This window comes from Xiphophorus hellerii, chromosome 22 (genome assembly GCF_003331165.1).
Source record: "Xiphophorus hellerii strain 12219 chromosome 22, Xiphophorus_hellerii-4.1, whole genome shotgun sequence".
Classification (NCBI taxonomy): Eukaryota; Metazoa; Chordata; class Actinopteri; order Cyprinodontiformes; family Poeciliidae; genus Xiphophorus; species Xiphophorus hellerii.
Window position 1 is genome coordinate 6,047,466 of NC_045693.1, and position 17,914 is coordinate 6,065,379.

At 39.0% G+C, this 17,914-nt stretch overlaps 1 protein-coding gene and 1 long non-coding RNA gene across 3 annotated transcripts in view; one reads left to right on the forward strand and one right to left on the reverse strand.

Moving 5' to 3' along the window:
* The window catches only part of LOC116713823 (uncharacterized), a 27,893-nt gene extending 24,904 nt beyond the window's left edge, over window positions 1–2,989 (reverse strand). Inside the window, exon 1 of one of the 2 annotated variants that reach the window (XR_004337923.1) lies at window positions 2,226–2,987. This is a non-coding gene — a long non-coding RNA (uncharacterized LOC116713823). Of the gene's footprint in view, window positions 1–2,225 lie in introns of both variants that reach the window. The other variant, XR_004337922.1, reaches the window with a different exon arrangement.
* The window catches only part of ttc7a (tetratricopeptide repeat domain 7A), a 51,343-nt gene that overhangs the window by 25,715 nt on the left and 7,714 nt on the right, over window positions 1–17,914 (forward strand). The window contains exons 15-19 of the mRNA XM_032554105.1: window positions 277–437; window positions 9,473–9,589; window positions 10,096–10,208; window positions 11,624–11,758; window positions 15,134–15,336. Of these exons, the coding sequence (XP_032409996.1) occupies window positions 277–437; window positions 9,473–9,589; window positions 10,096–10,208; window positions 11,624–11,758; window positions 15,134–15,336 (729 nt within the window). The remainder of the gene's footprint in view (window positions 1–276; window positions 438–9,472; window positions 9,590–10,095; window positions 10,209–11,623; window positions 11,759–15,133; window positions 15,337–17,914) is intronic.

Here is a 17,914-nt window from a genome sequence, read left to right on the forward strand (position 1 = left end):
CGGTGGGGAGCGGGCTGCGGCTCTGGAAACCGCGCGAGAGCTTCTGCGGTGGCTGGAACCCCCGCGGTGGCCAATAGGCCGGAGCGGCGCTTGCTGCGAGGGCCGCCCGAGGCTGCTTGCAGCTTTAATTTAATTTCTATTTTAAGGAAAACACTGCAATTGCAAGGTTTTGCTTTTTCAACATTAGCAAAACATCGACAAAGATTTGCGTACATTTGTAACAAACGTAGCTACAGCGTGTTGAAGTTTTACCTGAAAACCGTTTTGCCTTTCCAGGTGTCTGCAGCCATGGAGCCGCTACAAACGGCTTTGTCTCTGCGCGCCGACGACCTGCTTTCCCTCCACCTGCTGACCCTGCTGCTGAGTTCCCAGAAACATCACCGCCACGCCCTGGACACCCTCAGCCTGGCCCTCAGCCAGCATCCCGACAACTTCAAGTAAAGCAAACACCTGCACCCACCCAATCACACATCAAACAGAAAGAAGTATTATTGGAAAACCGTAGAGAATAAATTTATTTTTGTTGTTTTTGCGAGTGTTTGTGATGGAAAGCAGCTCCAGAGCGCGGCGCAGGGAGGGCCTGTCCTGACAGAGCGCTCTCTGTAGGGATTGGGTGTCTTGGCTGCACTATGGTGGAAACCAGGCGCACAAACACAGGCGCCGTCTCGACGCCTTATTTAGACGTGCCAGAGTGGGAAGCCTGCATTGCAGCACCGATGCCCCTCATGCACCCTCACCCTTTCACCGCTGCAGTTCTGACAACAATCCTACTTCAGAGGGACGTGTCGCCTTGCATTGCAGGCATCGATTATTTTAGTAATACTGACGATTAATCAGATATAAAAAGGCCACATTCTGCAGATTGTTCATTTAATCACTCAAGTCTTTTTCATGCAATATTAGAAATAATACAAATAAGCAATTCAGTTCCTTTTTAATACAAGAAAATCACAAATTTTTGTTTAAAGTCCAATAACGTAGCATCCTTTAGCATATGGTTGATCATTTGTAGCAAATGATTCATCTGCAGGTGAATAAGTACTTCTGACATCAACATGTGAAAACTAAGGCCTTACTGCTCAACTTTACATCAATACAGTTTACGGCTGAGCTGCTGATTTATTTTTTTATTAATTGATTAATAGCTAGATAACAAAAGGTGACTTAATAGAGCATATTTTTACAGAATTTGAACTAGGTGAAGCTAAAACTGCAACTTGAGGAGATAAAACATTTTGATTTAATTACTGCTGAGTGTGTTATTCTTTTCAGCAAACTGCCTTTTTATGAATTTATATTCCAGTTAACAATTAATCGGTTACTAAATTAGTTGATGATTAATCGATTCCTCATGATTAGTCATTTCAGGCTAATAAGATTTTAAAAGATTTTGTGTAAAAATAAAATAAGAATGAATTCTAATCCTTATCCTAGCAAAAGGTGCCTTTAAAAATATATATTTATTGAATTTGAACCAGGTGAAGCTAAAAACTGCCACCGGAGGAGTTTTGTACAGATTTGGTTTAATTACTGTTTTAAGTATGTAAGAGCAGCAAACTGCCTTTTTATGAATCTTTATACTCCAGTTAACAATTAATCGGTTACTAAATTAGTTGATGATTAATCGATTCATCACAATTAATCATTTCATACTAATTAAAGTCTAAAAAGGTTTTGTGTAAAAGTAAAATAAGGTTGAAATCTGACGAGATCCAGTGATTATTTTACATTTACCAGTTTAAACACAGATATTCTGTGGTAAATGTTCCTCACAACAGAAACTTCAGAGAGCTAGCCATGATTTTGTTTTGCTGTGAGCTACTTTTGTCATATTCTGATGTATTTTCTGTCGCGATCATTTCTTAATTGTTTATTTGCTGTTATTTTTGTCATGTTAGTTTATTTTTTGTGTTTATTACTAAGCCACTAGAGGAGTTCTGGGTAGAACATCTTTATATTGTAGTTAACGATTAATCGATCACTAAATTAGATGATTATTTGAATAATCGATTAATCCGATTAATCGTTTCAGCCGTACATGCATCTACCCTGTGTATATGTTAGTTTATTGCAACATTTGCAACTATAACTGATTCAATAAGTAAAATAATGACAAAATTTGAAGGCGTTTCTCAGTAAATGTTGTAAATTTTGCAGCGATATTACAGTATCTGTCTCTCTGGTGTATCATGGAGCTGCAATAACACAAGGAATGTGCTCATTACCTGATGAGGATGGACGTGTGCAATAAAACCTGCCAAGGCCGATCCTTTCACACTAATATGGCAGCATGTTGCATCAGTCCTCTGATGCGCTTTCAGAGCGCTGAAAAGCATTTCGTATCACGGCCATTTGGGGTCAGTGTTGTCCTCCGCGGCCCCGGCACAAACAGATGGGTGACTGTCAAACATGCAAGTCGGAGAGAGATTGGTGGAGGGAGCAGAAAAACAAAAAAAAATTGATGAAATAACGAAGGACATCAGAGCCTGACAGGAAGCGTCGGAGAGGAAGGGAGTGGGTGGGCGCTTTTATAACCGCACAGGCCGATCCTTTTCGCTGCATGTGCAGTCGGATGATGAAGTCTGTTCCCAGTCTGCCTGGATGCACAGTCACACACTCGGAGACGCGCACACACATTTTACACCTCCTTGGTGGAGACACTTGACTGCTTTGACCCATTTAAGAACTCTTTGCCGGGCTCGGCCAATCACGTCGCTCGCTGCGCCAGGAATCCCCCATTGCCCCGGTAACCGTGAGGTCGCGCCGGTAGAGCAGGCGGTGGTTGTCGCGTCAACCCGTTGTTACGGTTCTGCAAAAAAAAAAAAAAAAAAGGATGTTGAGTCAGAGGGAAGCAGGGAGAGTGAGATAACTGAGTCTGACTTGAAATGTTTTGTTTCTTGACTTGCTTCACTTATAAGGTTATAAATTTATATAAATAAATTAAAAAACATGAAATTTAGAATAAAAATCATAAAGAAAACAAGATATGTCTTTTCTTTTCTGCTGCATCAGGGTTTGACACCGTAAACTCATCAGATCACATTCATCAAACTCAAAGCCCGGGGGCTAAACGTGGCCCATCATAGCTGATCCTCTGGCCCTAAATTAGGTCAATCAGTCCCTCCAGTTTTCTGTGGTTCTGTGGAAATTCGCATTAAAGTCGACAGATCCCAGCATTTTTTCATGCTCGTGCATAATTGTAAGTTTATTGCAAAAATTGTGAAAAACATCCGGTTTAAGTGATGCTAACTCTCTCCTGTAGGAGGCAGTATTTCTTACTTTTACGACCTTCTGCCTCAGCCTTATTTCATGTCTTATTTGTGATCAATATGGCGTCACGTCATACTTACATGCAAATATCTGAAAATCACTGAATTTGATTGCAAAACAAATCCCCAAAACAATCGTAAAATTCTGGAGGGATTTTACGATGTGAAACATGTTCAATATTATTTAATTTTAAGAAGTATTTATTAAATGCAGAGACAGCCATATTAATATTTAGTGTGTTTATTAACGAGTTTTATCAGTATAATCATGATCTTGATTTGGCCCGAGACGAATGTGAGTTTGACACCCCTACATTAGACGCACCAACTCAACTGCTTAATGCAAATCGCCAGTCAGCTCAATGCATTTATACAATTAGATGTGTGAAGGACAATTTGTTGAAGTTCAAACTCAGCATCAGTGTAGAGAAGAGAGAAAATTTACTTTAATTTCCAGAGAAGGATTGAAGTGAGAAGAGTTTATCAAAATGGCCGCTACGTTCTCACACAAGGGATATTCAATCAAATACGATTTATTTTATGTTTTTTTCATTGCAGTCTGAACAACCCATTTCCAATTTTTTTAACTTCCCCAAAAATTCAGAATTGTGTCATGAATCCAATAGTTTTCAAAGCGTCTGTAGTCTAAACATTGTCGTCGCATTTCATCCGACTTTTGCATCATCAATCTGAGGCATGGTCATAATTCTGCACCAGAAGAAGCCAGACGCTGCAAATCCTGACATAAACAATATCTGAAAGTTATAATAATGAATCAGTATGCCATAAAATGACCGTTTCTATTACTTGTGCTTTCTTTTGTTAGCTTCCTCCTTCTTATGATCTTGTGACGATACCGTTGGCTGAACAAATTTAAAATCAGTCAATAGGCGGCGGCCATTACTTCCGAAACAGTCCGTCAACGTTCTTCCTCTGGTCGTTGTAAGGTTGTATAATTGTGGTTGTATTATGCCCTAATTTAGAAAAAAAAGTCTAATTTCAGCAAAAAATCTTAATTTAGGACAAGACCTGCTGTGTGAAAACGTAGCCATAGTTGCAAAGAAGTTGGAGATTTCCAACCAAACTCCACCTCAAAGCGCAAACTAACTTCTTTTTTTAAGCATGTTTAATATTTAATTAATTTTGTCCAATAAATGATGATTGAAAATCTCATTCATTTACCAACTTGGAAGTGGAGCATGATTATATTATGTTAGAGCCAACTTTAGCAGGTTTTTATCTTGAGACCGTTCCTCCTAAAAATTGGTCAAAAGGAAAATAAATGCCTATTCATGAATAATTTTAGTAATTCTTACTAACCTAAACCAAGAGAACTTTGGTCTGATTTAACCCCAGACAGTAAGAAAAAAAAAACTTGTCTTTTTATTCAGTCTATGTAAATATTCCTGAAGATTCCCACAAATATTTAACAGAATGTTTGGTTTCTTCATGTGTACTTAGTCGAATCATGCAATGTATGTTACTGGAGGTAGACCAGCACGACGTGCACATTACTATAAAGTAGATGGAGATAAGACATTTAAATTTTTGACAATGTGGCTCTAACATGGTTGTTCCCTTGTAAATAAGTAACATCTGGTGTAGAAAACTATTTGTTTTTCTCCCGATTGTTTTTATTTTCATAAATCAGTGACACGGTTAGTGCTATAATACCTGTTCATTGCTTAATCTCAGTGTAAATGCATCTGTTATGTAAATACCAAGGATCACAGCAGACAGGTCAGGGAGAAATATATTAAGGAGAAGTAATACTCACCCTGAACACACTGAAACATGGTGGTGATACCATCATGCTGTGGGAATGGTTTTCTTCAGCACAGACAGAAAACACGATCAGAGTTGATGGGAAAAAGGAGTGGGGCCCAAATTCCAACATCTGTTACATTTTCAGCTGCTGTGCTTTCACGCCACATTGTATCAAATGATCCACAAGAACTGAAAAACCTGTTCCCCTCCTCGCCTGTGGTGGCGCTGCGCCAAGAACCACTGAACTTAGCGACACAAAAACTTCTGAAGACACCGAGGGCAACTTCCTTCTTCATAAAAAGTAAACAAAATTGGAGTGCCGTCTTTTCTCTTTTTTTGCAGTTGTAGGATTTCTCTTTTGTCTTTGGTAAAAAAAAAAACTATGAACCATTTCACTCGCTAGGGTTAGACTAGCGCGTTTGTCTTGGTTGTAATTTCCCAAAATGCCATGCATTGTAGTCCACTTCCTGCTTTTGTAGCGGTTTCCTGATAATCTGTGAAAATATATCTCCTCCTTCTTCTCCCAGTGCTAACAATAAACAACCAATCAGATGCAAGAGGCAGGTCTTAGCACTTTCAGTCACAATCTCTTGTTGCTGCTCTTCCCCTCTGTCCTCGCTCTTTACTCTCTGCTACCGCTGCAGCTTTTCCCTGTCAGCAGATCCTATTGTGAATGCTAATGATAGTTTAAAAGGTTTTCCTGTAACAGTAAGATATTTCTCCACCATTATCCCATGCTACATGGGGTTGATTGACAGCGCTAAGACCCGCCTCCTGACTCTGATTGGCTGTTGTTGGTCAGGAGCGGGGCATTTCTTCAGACGGTAATAATACCTCAGAGAGGAAGTGGAGGAGATTTGTCTCATATCTGTTATGACATGGAGTCAGTTTGATCATATATGTAAAAACAATATTTATGTTTTATAAAAATTGCATACAGCAGCTTTAAAGTCCTATAGAGAATCAATGTCAGGCCTTGAAACTGATCTTCTCAGACAGTTGTGCCTAAATAAAAAAAACAGTGCACTGTTTAAATTAGAATGATGAAACACGGAGCATCTATTCAGTAAAGCATTTTTGATTTTATACTCAAACCTCACCGCTGCGGCCCGCTGAGCCGAGGCCCGGCTGCAGAGCTCAAAGTCGGAATACAAGACTCCCGACAGAGACGGAGGGAGACGATGAAAGGAGGTGTTTTCTCAGCAGGAGGCCCATAGAATATCATCAGCTCTGGATGTGTGAGAGATCAAAGCTAGCTCTGACTGGTGTGTGTTTCATATGTGCATGCTTGCACTTGTGTGGGTGCGAGTACGCGAACATTTGTCCAATCTTGCACATGCATGTTGTGTGTGTGTGTGTGTGTTTTTGTATTGAGGGCGTGCACATGGATGTGTGTGACTCTTGTTAGCCACTGGCTCTCTGCACCACAGCGAACTGTCAGCTCGCTGTAGCATACCAAATTTCTGCTTCCTCGTTTTCTCCCACATCCTCAACCCCCGGCTTCTGCCTTCTTCTGTATCCGCTGCGTCCAATTGCTCTCCGTTTTTTTTTCTCACCCTCCTTGCACACACTTTATCTTTCTTTCTCTCTCTTAATTTCTTCCTTCTCTTTGAAATTATTATCACAAAGTAAACAAGCATTCATTTAAGTGAGTGTCACAGTTTATACTAAAGATCCAGCATTCATTTTAGGCGTTGCATGGCTTACTGTACGTCAGGTTGCAAACTGAAAGCATATCTGCACAGGCTGGTGTGTGTGTGTGTGTGTTATATATGCACGTGTGCGTTCATATGCGTGTGCATATATTTACGCTTGTCGTACATCTGCAGTTTTATGTTCACGGCTCATGTGCTTCCAGAGACTACGCTCTCTGACCTGTGGGAGTGCGGAATGAGTAATATAGTAGATGTACTACTTTTTTTTTTCCAGGAGGGAACATCATTAGCTATTTTTATGTGTGGAGTTTACGCTGGCACTCACCACTCTCAGCACTCCGACGCAGAGCGTTTACTCAGAGCTGCCTGCACTTCTCTGCACACGACCGGCTCCGTCCCAGGAGGCAGGAAAATGACAGGCTGTGTAATCCGCTGTGTAGTTTCAAGTGTTGTAATCTTGGTGAAATCTATCTTTTCTGACGCTGCCTGAGAAAACACAGATTGTACTGAGGTACAGAAGAGCAAGGTGGAATCGTTTCTACCCTATTATCAGTCATTTCATAGAAAATAGGGGATTTCCTGAATAAATCCATCTGTTGTTTATTTCAGCTTATTCTTGCAGGGTCTCAGGTTGCCAGTTCACCTCAGGGCAACAGAGAGACGCAACAAGCATGCACACACACTCACACACCTAAGGACAATATGTAGAAAGCAATTAACCCAACAGTCATGTGAAAGAGAGAGAACAAACAGACTGGGATTCAAACCCACAATCTTCTTGCTGCAAGGCAGCAGTGCTGCAAACTGTGCTGCCCATTATGTTTATTTCAAACATATTTTAGTTCAAAATGTTTGTATATCAGACCTTCCTGCTAAATATAGCAAAATATTTAGTTTGTCGCTAATTATTTAATTAGCAAGCATTTGGTTAGCTAGCTAAACATTTTATTTTTAGCTATGTATTTTGTTAGCAAGCTAGCAAATTTTGCTAGTGGCTACACATTTAATTGGCAAGCTGAATGTTTAGCTTGTAGCTAAATATTTAGCTAGCAAGCAAGCATTTGTTTGGCAAGCTAAATATTTAGTATGTAGTTATCAATTTTGTTAGCAAGTTAAATATGGCTTGTGGCTAAACATTTAATAAGAAAGCTAAATGTTTAGATTGAGCTCAAGACTGACATTTATGAATGAGTAACATGGTGAAAATAAAACTTTACCACATGCTAAACTCTTTTTATTTTTATGACAGGCTAAATAACCCAAATAATTGAGAAATCCATTGAGAAAGAACAGTTTAGTTCAGATACATCATTAAATACTCAAGCATAAGCTATACTCCTGGTAATTTCTTTGTACCTACTAATACTAATCTAAGCTTAGAAGGATTTCTCATGTCGTACACCGAGGCGACAAAGACAGAATCGGTTTTATTGGGAAATGTGGCTGCATCCGTAGCTCCTGTCACCTGGATGAGCTGCCGCCATGCTGCTAAAAGCTCCGCCACACCGAGACACCCACCATCACACAGACGCTCGCTCCGGTGAACTCCTGCTGGCAGCCGTATCCTTAACACAGCTTCCCTCTGCACCACTTGTCATCTGTGTGCCAGTAAATCCAGCCTCCTTCCTCCCACACACACACTCTGTACACCTATTCTGCACAGAAATCCCTCCATCTTTTAATCCCGTTTTTATTTTGTCTTTTCACCAGTTGGAACCAAAACCAGTTTCTCCATCATTGATCCCCATCTTTCTGTCTTATTGGTGATTGATGTCCATGACAGACTGCATCCTCTGGCAATTACCCACACACACTCAGAGAAGTTCACATCAGAGACTCCCACATCACTTAACCAATTGTCTTCAGCTAAAAGGGCAAAGCGGAAACACTCTGCTGCTTTTCAACACACACACACGCACCCACACACACACACACACACGTCAAAAACCCTTTTAGAGCTCATTGCTGACCAGCTTTCTCTTCCATTTTGGCTTCATTGATCCAGATATCGGCAATAATTCACGAGCTCTTTATGTGGCCGGAGTTTTTCTACACCGTTTCATGAGATAACAATCCTCATTTCTTGGAAACCCATCTGCGTCGCCCTCTGGTTCTTGGTTGTTTTGAAATCATTTTATTGTTTCATTTGCCAACAATAGTAAAAACAGCCACTGCTGCTGGTACAACACCTTGTAAAAGTAATCACACCCTTTAAACGTTTTCACATTTCGTCAAAATCACAAAGCTGCAGTGTGTGACTTTTATTTTCAAAAAATGTTTTGCGGATATTTGTTAAAATTGTCACTATGTCATGATGTGTTTAAAAAAAACAACATATTTTTTTAAAATAAATTTAAAATTTCCTGCTGTTTGTATTTTCCTTTGAACTTTGACCTCTTTGCAAAGAAAAATATATTTGTATAGGTCTGTTTTATTTATGTATTTTTTTTGCAACCACATTTTGAAGCAATGTTTGATTTTCATTATTACTAATTATTTAACTTATAACAAGTCAAAACTGTCTGATAAGTGAAATAATCTGCTAATGGAAAAAGTAATTATTTTCTACTTGTAATGAATTATTTACGTAAAACAAGCCTCTATATCTTTCTGAAAAGTTACTTGTAAGTTAGTTTTGTTTCATTTCAAGCATCTAGAGAAACTTGATCAAAATACTTGGTAAGATTTTGTGTTTCTGCAGTGTGAGGGGCACAATGAATCCTAAAAGCACAAGTTTGAATTCAAACAAAGCGACTAATCGAGATGTTTGTTGCGGTTTAGTTTGCTGCTGACGAAGGTGAAGCTTGAAGAGGCCATGTTGGGACCCGCTGCAGCCCTGCAGACCTGCGAGGAGATGCTGCAGCGCTGGCAGATCCAGTATGACGTCAGTCGCTCCAGGTAAACCTGCAGATCTGAGCCTCTGCTGCTTTGCTTATCACACGACACTCGGGTGTTTTAGTGCAAAGAGGAAAGCGACGCGTCGCTACCAGATCGCTGCAGAGTCTCCAGCAGCAGTTTGGACCCAGACATAATGGCTGCTGTCACTGCTGCCTTGATCCAGCTTGTTTAGTTTAATTGAATTATAACTTTAATTGTTGTTCCTGAGGATTTCCCACTCTGCGCTGATATTAGAGCATCAGTGTTACTTTACTGCCCACTCTGTGATTCACTTGCTATGATGATGAATCATTTTTCAGAGGTGTCACTTTCTATCTATTTATTATTTGAAGACATTAATAGTTCAACACGCGTGCAGTACGTAATGTTATATAATATTTAAAGCATAACTGTTAAAATTTTTGTCACTCTTTGTTGAATGTTTGGCTACAATTAGCAACTGGTTGTTTTTAAATTTTACATGATGGATCTCCTTTTAATTCAGATTTGTTCGTTACATTTGACAGTGAGACGGATGACAGCAGCAGCATACCGATGGCTGAGAGGTCAGAGGTCAGCCCTGTTGTCAGGAAGGTATCCGTCCACCTCAACCTCCCGGACTTCCAGGACGCCTCCACAGGTTTGCTTTCTTCATTCAAAACCTGATTTAAAATGCTGGATTTAACACATCCGTTTCCTTTAGTTTCCACTTTTAGCCCGTTTTAGATTAAAACTCAGTTTGTGTTTAGATAAAAGTGATTAATCCGACCTCTGACCCGCGTTTCTGTCGGGATCAAACAGGAAATCCGTCAAAATCATTTTCAATCTAACTTTATGAACGAGAACCAAAAGTTAAATCTTTAGAGGTTATTTTAGATCTGTCAACACTGTTTATTATTTCACATATTTCACTTATTATATAGAGATATTGGGAAACAAATCTTACAAAAGAAAGATGTGATCATATTTATCATCCAGTTTTTGGTAGAAAGAGAGAAACGATAAATCAAGCAAATGGAAATTATTGAATTTGTTTTCATTTATCATGTGATTAATTGATTTATTGCTTATTGTGACAGGCCTATTTGTTCTACCTTAAAACAAACCTGCATTTGAAGTTGGATGGAGAGTTGAAAAAATGTTCTTCTATAAATCAATTAAAAACCCTTTATAATAAAAAAAAAGTCTTATTAATGAGTCTGGGTTAATAATGAGGAGAATAATATATTTACAACTTATGTTGTTAATTTAATTTATTTGTTCATGAAAGATTGGAAGATTTTTTTCTTCTTCCTGTTCCCTTTTCACTCATGTAGAGAAAAAGTTGTAAAATAATGTTTGTGAATTACAGCTGCAGTTTGTAACTGTTAGAAAAAAAAAATGTTTTTACATATTTGTTGAAACTGTCAGTATGACAGTTTGAGACAGATAATCTGTGAAAAAAATGTATCTCCTCTGCCTTCTCCTAGTGCTAACTATAAACAACCAATCAGAGTCAGGAGGAGGGTATTAGTGCTGTCAATCACCCCTCTGTGTGGCGCTACTCACCCTCATTGCTCTCTGTTACGCTGCAGCTAGCATAGCTCGTTGAGAATGCTTAGGCTAGTTGGCATAGCCACTGATGACAGCAGATAAACGGTTTTCTTGTAACTATAAGTTGTTTCTTCCCCATTAGCAGATTTAGCAGCGAGTACATGCGATTGATTGACAGTGCTAAACCCCTCCTGACTCTGATTGGTTGTTTTTGGTTGGAAGCGATCCATTTCTTCAGGTGGCAATAAAAGCTCAGAGAGGAGGTGGAGGATTTTTAATTTTTTCACAAATTATCTCCCTTATAACAAACTGTCACAACATGGTGACAAATATGTAAAAAATATATTTGTAAAAGTTGAATACTGCAGTTTTAATGATTAAATTTGTGAAGTTTGAGTGGATAAAATGACATTTTGTTAAAGAACCAATCTAACTGTCCTTCAGTACTATCAGTGGATCAGTTAGTCTGTGTTATTTTCCTCATAAACGATCGTTTAAAGCTTCCTCTCCCTCCTCTTCTAGGATCCCTCAGCCCTCCATCGGTGGCGGTGTCCCGTCTGGAGGCGGCGCTGTCGGAGGTATCGGACCTGAGCTCCACCCGGCGCCAGGGCCCCACTTACATCTGGGCCACTCTGGAGCGCATCTGGCTGCAGGCTGGTAGGACTTCACAGCACATGACCTGGAGCGACGGTTTTAGGCCCCTTCGCTCTGGGATTTCCTGGAAAATTAGATTTTCAAATTTCCCTGAACGAAATGCGCCATCCCACCCAGACACCATTCAGAAAACACGTGAGCCCAACCCTGGTGATGTCCAAACTTTTTATAAGTGGGTCAAAATCCACGAGTCAACAGTATTCACATTCTGAAAAATAAGTAGAAAATTTAAATAAGTAAAAATAGAAAGATTAAAATAAAATTAAGCAATTAAAGTTGTCTGATTTGTTGTTTTTTTGTAGAAATGATTTGAAACTTTAGAGGGATTTTTATACATTTTCTCTATTAAAATAATTTTTATGTAGTTTTCAAATTCTTTTGAACAAATTTATTGTACAAGAAAAAGATTTGAGTTTTTTTTTTAAACATTTGCTATATTTATCCAAGTATAATAACTTAAATACAAGCACCAAAGTCAGCTTTTCAGTGGAGGTCTATAAATTAAAAGTTTGAAACTTTTCCCAGATTGATGTAATTTTACAATTGCTCCTCTGGATAGTGAACTTCAGACCTGGGTAGTAACTAGTTACATTTACTTGAGTAACTTGTTTTATTGTATCAAAGCAATACAAACAAAATTTGGGTCACTCTTTTTTTAAGTTTAATAAATTATTCGTGCAGCTTTAGGTTCTGTTGCTCAGTAGACGTCAGTTGATCAAATTAAATGTGTAACTGTTCAAAGATAATTCATATTTCCTATTCCATTTCTAATCTAAAAAAAAAGTCTCCATGTGCATCGACCACCTGTTCTAGTGGGCCACATGCAAATGGCCCCGTGGGCCGCTCTTTGGACACACCTGTTTTAAACAGTGGTCCATTGGAAAATGGCTTTTTTATGGAATTGCTTTCTGAATTAAGCAGATAAATGTGTGCAGAGACTTTCTGTGGTGAAAAAACCATCAGATGCAAAACTAAATGATTCTAGTACTCCTATTAAATCATAAGATCATTTATATCATTACCATGTTGCATAATGTTGAACATAAACTAAATTACGCCCAGTTCTGGGTGCAGGATTTCTCCTGCTCTAGACGTTCTCTGGCTTTTCTCAAAAAACAAACAAGTCGTCTGAGTGAATTTTTGATGCTGCAGTGAGCACAGCAACAAAAAAAAAAGTGTGCTCACGTTGCATCAAGTGCATAAACAATGTCCTACTCCCCTGAGAGGCTGAAATTAAATTGAGCATATAAACAGGTCAGTAAGTTGTGTAAGACTCTGAGGCTGCACAGCTTTCAGTGCTACGGCTGCACAGTTTGCTTTTCATCTGCCTGAAAAGAGAAACTCTGAATGGTTTCAGACAGAAAGAAGGTTTTCTAGGCCCCAACACAAAGGCATCTTCAATTTCTGGTGTAATCTGTGTTGGGAATACATGAATATATCAAAATATAATCCAATAGAGAGAATTTTATGAGTAGGAAGCATTTGGAGGTTCACCAGAATAGCCAACAAAGGTAAACATACAGTAGTTGTACTCCAACATATTTTTACTCAAATAAAAGTAAAAATAAGCCATCCAAGAAATTACTCAAAAGTCTACTCAACTACTGAGTAACTGATCAAATTATCAATCATTTAATATTTAAAAATTATATCAGACGAGCCAAAATAAAATATAAAGTGGAATTTTTTGTATTTTAAGGACCAGAATGACAATAATTTATAAAAGTAACAAAAAATGATCAAAATCAAGTAAAAAAAATGTTTCCAAATCGGTTTCTATCAATAAAAAAAAAAACTTATGAAACTTTAACAAAAACTTCAGGTGTGTGTCTGAGTCTGGAGAATTTTTAGTTAAAACATGTTTGTTTTTCATTCAGTGGGTAGAAAATCCAGAAATTTTACTCAAAAGTAGAAATACTTTATAATATTACTCAAGTAATAGTAGAAGTACTTCATAATAAAATTACTCAAAAATCAAACGTACAAATACTTCTAAAATACTTTTTTTTCCAAAAAAGTTACTCAAGTAATGTAGTTACTACCCAACTCTGGTTACACCGAAGATTCTTTTCATCACGTCGTCCGACGATTTTAAAATCAGATCAAAATGGTCTCCATACGAGACACTAGGAAGAAAAATGCTTATGCAAGCACTGATCTGGTAGCTTTTTTTAATTTGAAGAGCTCAGGTGAGGAGCAGGAAAATACCTTACGTAACCGGATCCAAATCATCCCGACATTATGCACCGGAACCCCGAGGCCAGGAGCAGACGTCCCACAGTGGTAGCATGCATTAAGTGTTTCCCATCTGTGCATCTGTGAGGCACAGGTAAACAAACAGAGCATCCTCTACCACACACACACACACACACACACACACACACACACCCACCCACACCCACACACACACCCGCACACCCACACACACACACACACACACACGGCAGACGGCGCTGTCAGTGTTTACTCCACTCAGCTTCCACGTCAGGGTTTCTCTGGGTGTGGGCCGATGTCCAGTCTCCACCGCCTGGCAGCCCATGGCCCGGCCGGTTATCTGGGGGGCCGGTTATCTGGGGGGCCGGTCGTCTGGGGGGCCACCTCGTCGGGCCGCCTCGTCGGGCCCTCATGGGCGAGGGAAGAGCATGTGGTTGGTTTCCTGAGTGTTGTGTGTCTGGGGTTTGTTTGAGGGCAGGGAGGCCCTCAATATGTGATGGCCATATTTAGGCAGCGGCTTTGCTGCGCTGCACTCGGCCTCCGGTTCCGTCCTGAACCAGGCGGTTTGGGTCGAGTTTCTGGGAGCTGCAGGTTTTATTCTCTGATCTGTTTCATCGACTCTAAAGAAACAAAAACGGACAAATTTTCTCCTGGATTTTCTTCTTCTGTTCTTTCCCTCCGTCATCAACTAACAGCAGGAACCGCCAGATCCATCCATCCATCCATCCATCCGTCCATCCATCCATCTGTCCATCCATCCATCCATCTGTCCATCCATCCATCTGTCCATCCATCCATCCATCTATCCGTCCATCTGTCCATCCATCAATCTGTCCATCCATCCATCCATCTATTCATCCATCCGTCCATGTGTCCGTCCATCCATCCATCCATCCATCCATCCATCCATCCATCCATCCATCCATCCATCTGTCCATCCATCTATCCATCCATCCATTCATCCTATTTCTTCTTTCCAGTATTTTTTAGCATCTGTCATTATGTCATGAATTTAAACTGAACTTTTGTTTGACTATTTAAAGTTTGTCTTAGAAAGAATGGAATCTCTCTTAATCCTCCTCCTCCTCCTCCTCCTCCTCCTCATCTCTCTATCCTCTCTCCGTTTTGTTCTGACTCCCGTCCCTCCTCTCTCTCTTCCTGTAGGGGAGCTGTTCATGGCGGACGGCCGCCTCAAGGAGGCCCAGTTCTGCATCGCGGAGGCCAGCTCTCTGTCCCCCAACTCCCACTCGGTTCTCCTGCAGCGGGGCCGCCTGGCCGAGCTCAGGGGCCAACTGGACGAAGCCAAGGCGCTGTACGACGAGGCCCTGGCCATCCATCCCACTGGAGAGCGCTTACTGGTGCAAATGGTGAGTGACTGGAGAGGATTTCAGAGGCTTTGAAACCGAATTAAAACTTACATAACGCTGCTCTGTTCTGTGTCTTGTGCATAAACACAGTATTGAGTGAACATGAAGAGTTACTGAAGCAATGCATAAATACTCTAATAGATTGAGTGTTTTATTCAAGCCTATTAAATTAACTCTGACATGTTGTGCTAACAGTGTAAGCAGAGGTGGGTAGAAATTATACTCAGTAGCACAACTTCAACATATTTTTACTCGAGTAAAAGTAAAAAGTAGCTATGCAAGAAATTACTCAATTGAGTTATCAAATTATCAATGATTTAATATTTAGAAATTACATAATCAGATGGGCCAAAATATAAAGTTAAGTGGAAATGTTGGTAATTTAAGGACCAAAATGACAATAATTCATACAAGTAACAAAAGATATCAGGCAAAAGAGAAATTTTCCAAATCAGTTTAAAAACTTATAAAACTTTAACAGAAACTGCAGGTTTGTGTCTGGTGGGTTTTTGGTTAAAACATGTTTGTTTTTCATTCAGTGGGTAGAAAATGCAGAAATTTAACTCAAGTAAAAGTAGAGATATTTAATAATAAAATTACTCAAGTAAAAGTAAAAAGTACAGCATAGTAAAAATATGCTGACTTAATAATCAATAATCTTGAAAATATTATTACTTGGTGCAGTTTAGTGATACAAATCACACTTCTTTGTGTGACTTTTGTCTTAAAGAAACACATTTCAACACTACAAAAACTCACAATCTTACCAGGTATTTTTCTGCAGCTTAGTGTAAATATCTTACTACACTTAAATTAAGACAAAAGTAACTTATCAGCAAGATATAGGAGCTTATTTTAAATGAATATTCCTTGATATGGATGATACAGTTCTGGTATCATTTACTTAGAACATGAAGAAAATATTTTGTTACAAATAAATTTATCTGCCAATGAAACTTTTTCATCCATATTAAGGAATTATTTACTTAAAAGGACTATATTTTCCTAAAAGGTTACTTGTAAGTTAGTTTTGCCTTATTTCAAGTGTATTAAGATGTTTGCACTAGAAACTGAACTAATATTAGTTGGTAAAATGTTGTGTTTTTGCAGCAAACTTTTTTCAAGAGCAGAATTTGTGTTTGTGGAGCCGTACCGAAAGTTACCGAAAAAGAAGTAATAAATAATTCTTATCACCACTTTTATAATAATAAAACATGAACTAAACTCCACTAATTGTAACCCACCAATGAAAGATGATGCTTGAAGTCAGTCCGTTTCCCTCCTTTATTTCATCCCAGCTCCTATTTTCTCTCGTTCTCCACTTCCTCCCACTCAGTCTGTCTTCCAGATGATCCACTGGATTACCCACAGCTACAGTGACCTCTGAACTTCCTCTGTTGTCATGGTGAAGAGGTCTTAGACAGGGATATCCCTAACAACAAAGAAAACGCCTGTCACAGACATCCACTGTTTCCGCTTTGGTTTCCATGGTTACAGTAGATGTGCTGCTGCTTGATATTTTGACTCCAGCTCTTGCCATCTTGTGACCACATAAGGCTAATGGGTTTTGCTCCTACTGTGCTCTTTTGGATGGATTTGTGTGTGTGTAGGGGTGCGCAGGCGTGGGTGTGTGGGTGTGTGTGTGTGTGTGGGTGTGTGCAGTCCCAGAGGTGGACGAAGGTTCGCGTCTCTTCCTTATTTGGCCTGTGGGAGAACCAATCCCAGCGGGTGAAAAGTTGAAGCAAAGCCAGCTGGCCGAGTCCCGCTCTGCGTCTCTTACAGGACAGATGTGCTCTCAGCGTGACGTTGCTGCATGTGTGTGTGTGTTGTGTTTGTTTGTGCGTGCCAGCATTCCTCCACGGATTTGATGAATATGTGGACTTCTTGTACCTTTTTTTTTCTTCTTTTTTTTTTGAGCAAACTAAATGTGTGCAATTGAATTTGGGCAAAAATTCAGAATGAAAACACCAAAAGTTGAGGGAAAGAGCAACATTAGAGAGAGGAACACTGCAAAAACATGAAATCTTACCAAGTATTAATTCCTCAATGTTGATGAAAAAGTTCTAGTTTCATTGGCAGAATATTTAACTTTTAATAAGACATTTTCCCATGTTATAAGTTAATTTATCTGCCAACACAACCAGAACTTTTTTTAATCAACATTTAGAAGAAACAAGCCTTTAGGTTAGTTTATCTTATTTTAAGTTTACTAAGATATCTGACCTAGAAACTTGACAAAAAATTGAGGGAAAGGAACACTGCAAAAGCACAAAATCTTACCAAGTATTTTTGTCCAGTTTTGAGTGCAAAAATATTAAATTAAGTCAATTTAAATTAAGACGAAACTAACTTATCAGCAGGATATAGGAGCTTGTTTTAAGTAAATAATTCCTTAATATTGATAAAAAAGTTCTAGTTTCATTGGCAGATTATTTCACTTATAACATGGGAAATGTCTTGTTATAAGTACATTTATCTGACAATAGATATTTTTTTTCAACAATATTAAGGAATTATTTATTTAAAAGAAGCTCCTATATGTTGCTTAAAAGATACTTTTAAGTTAGTTTTGTCTTAA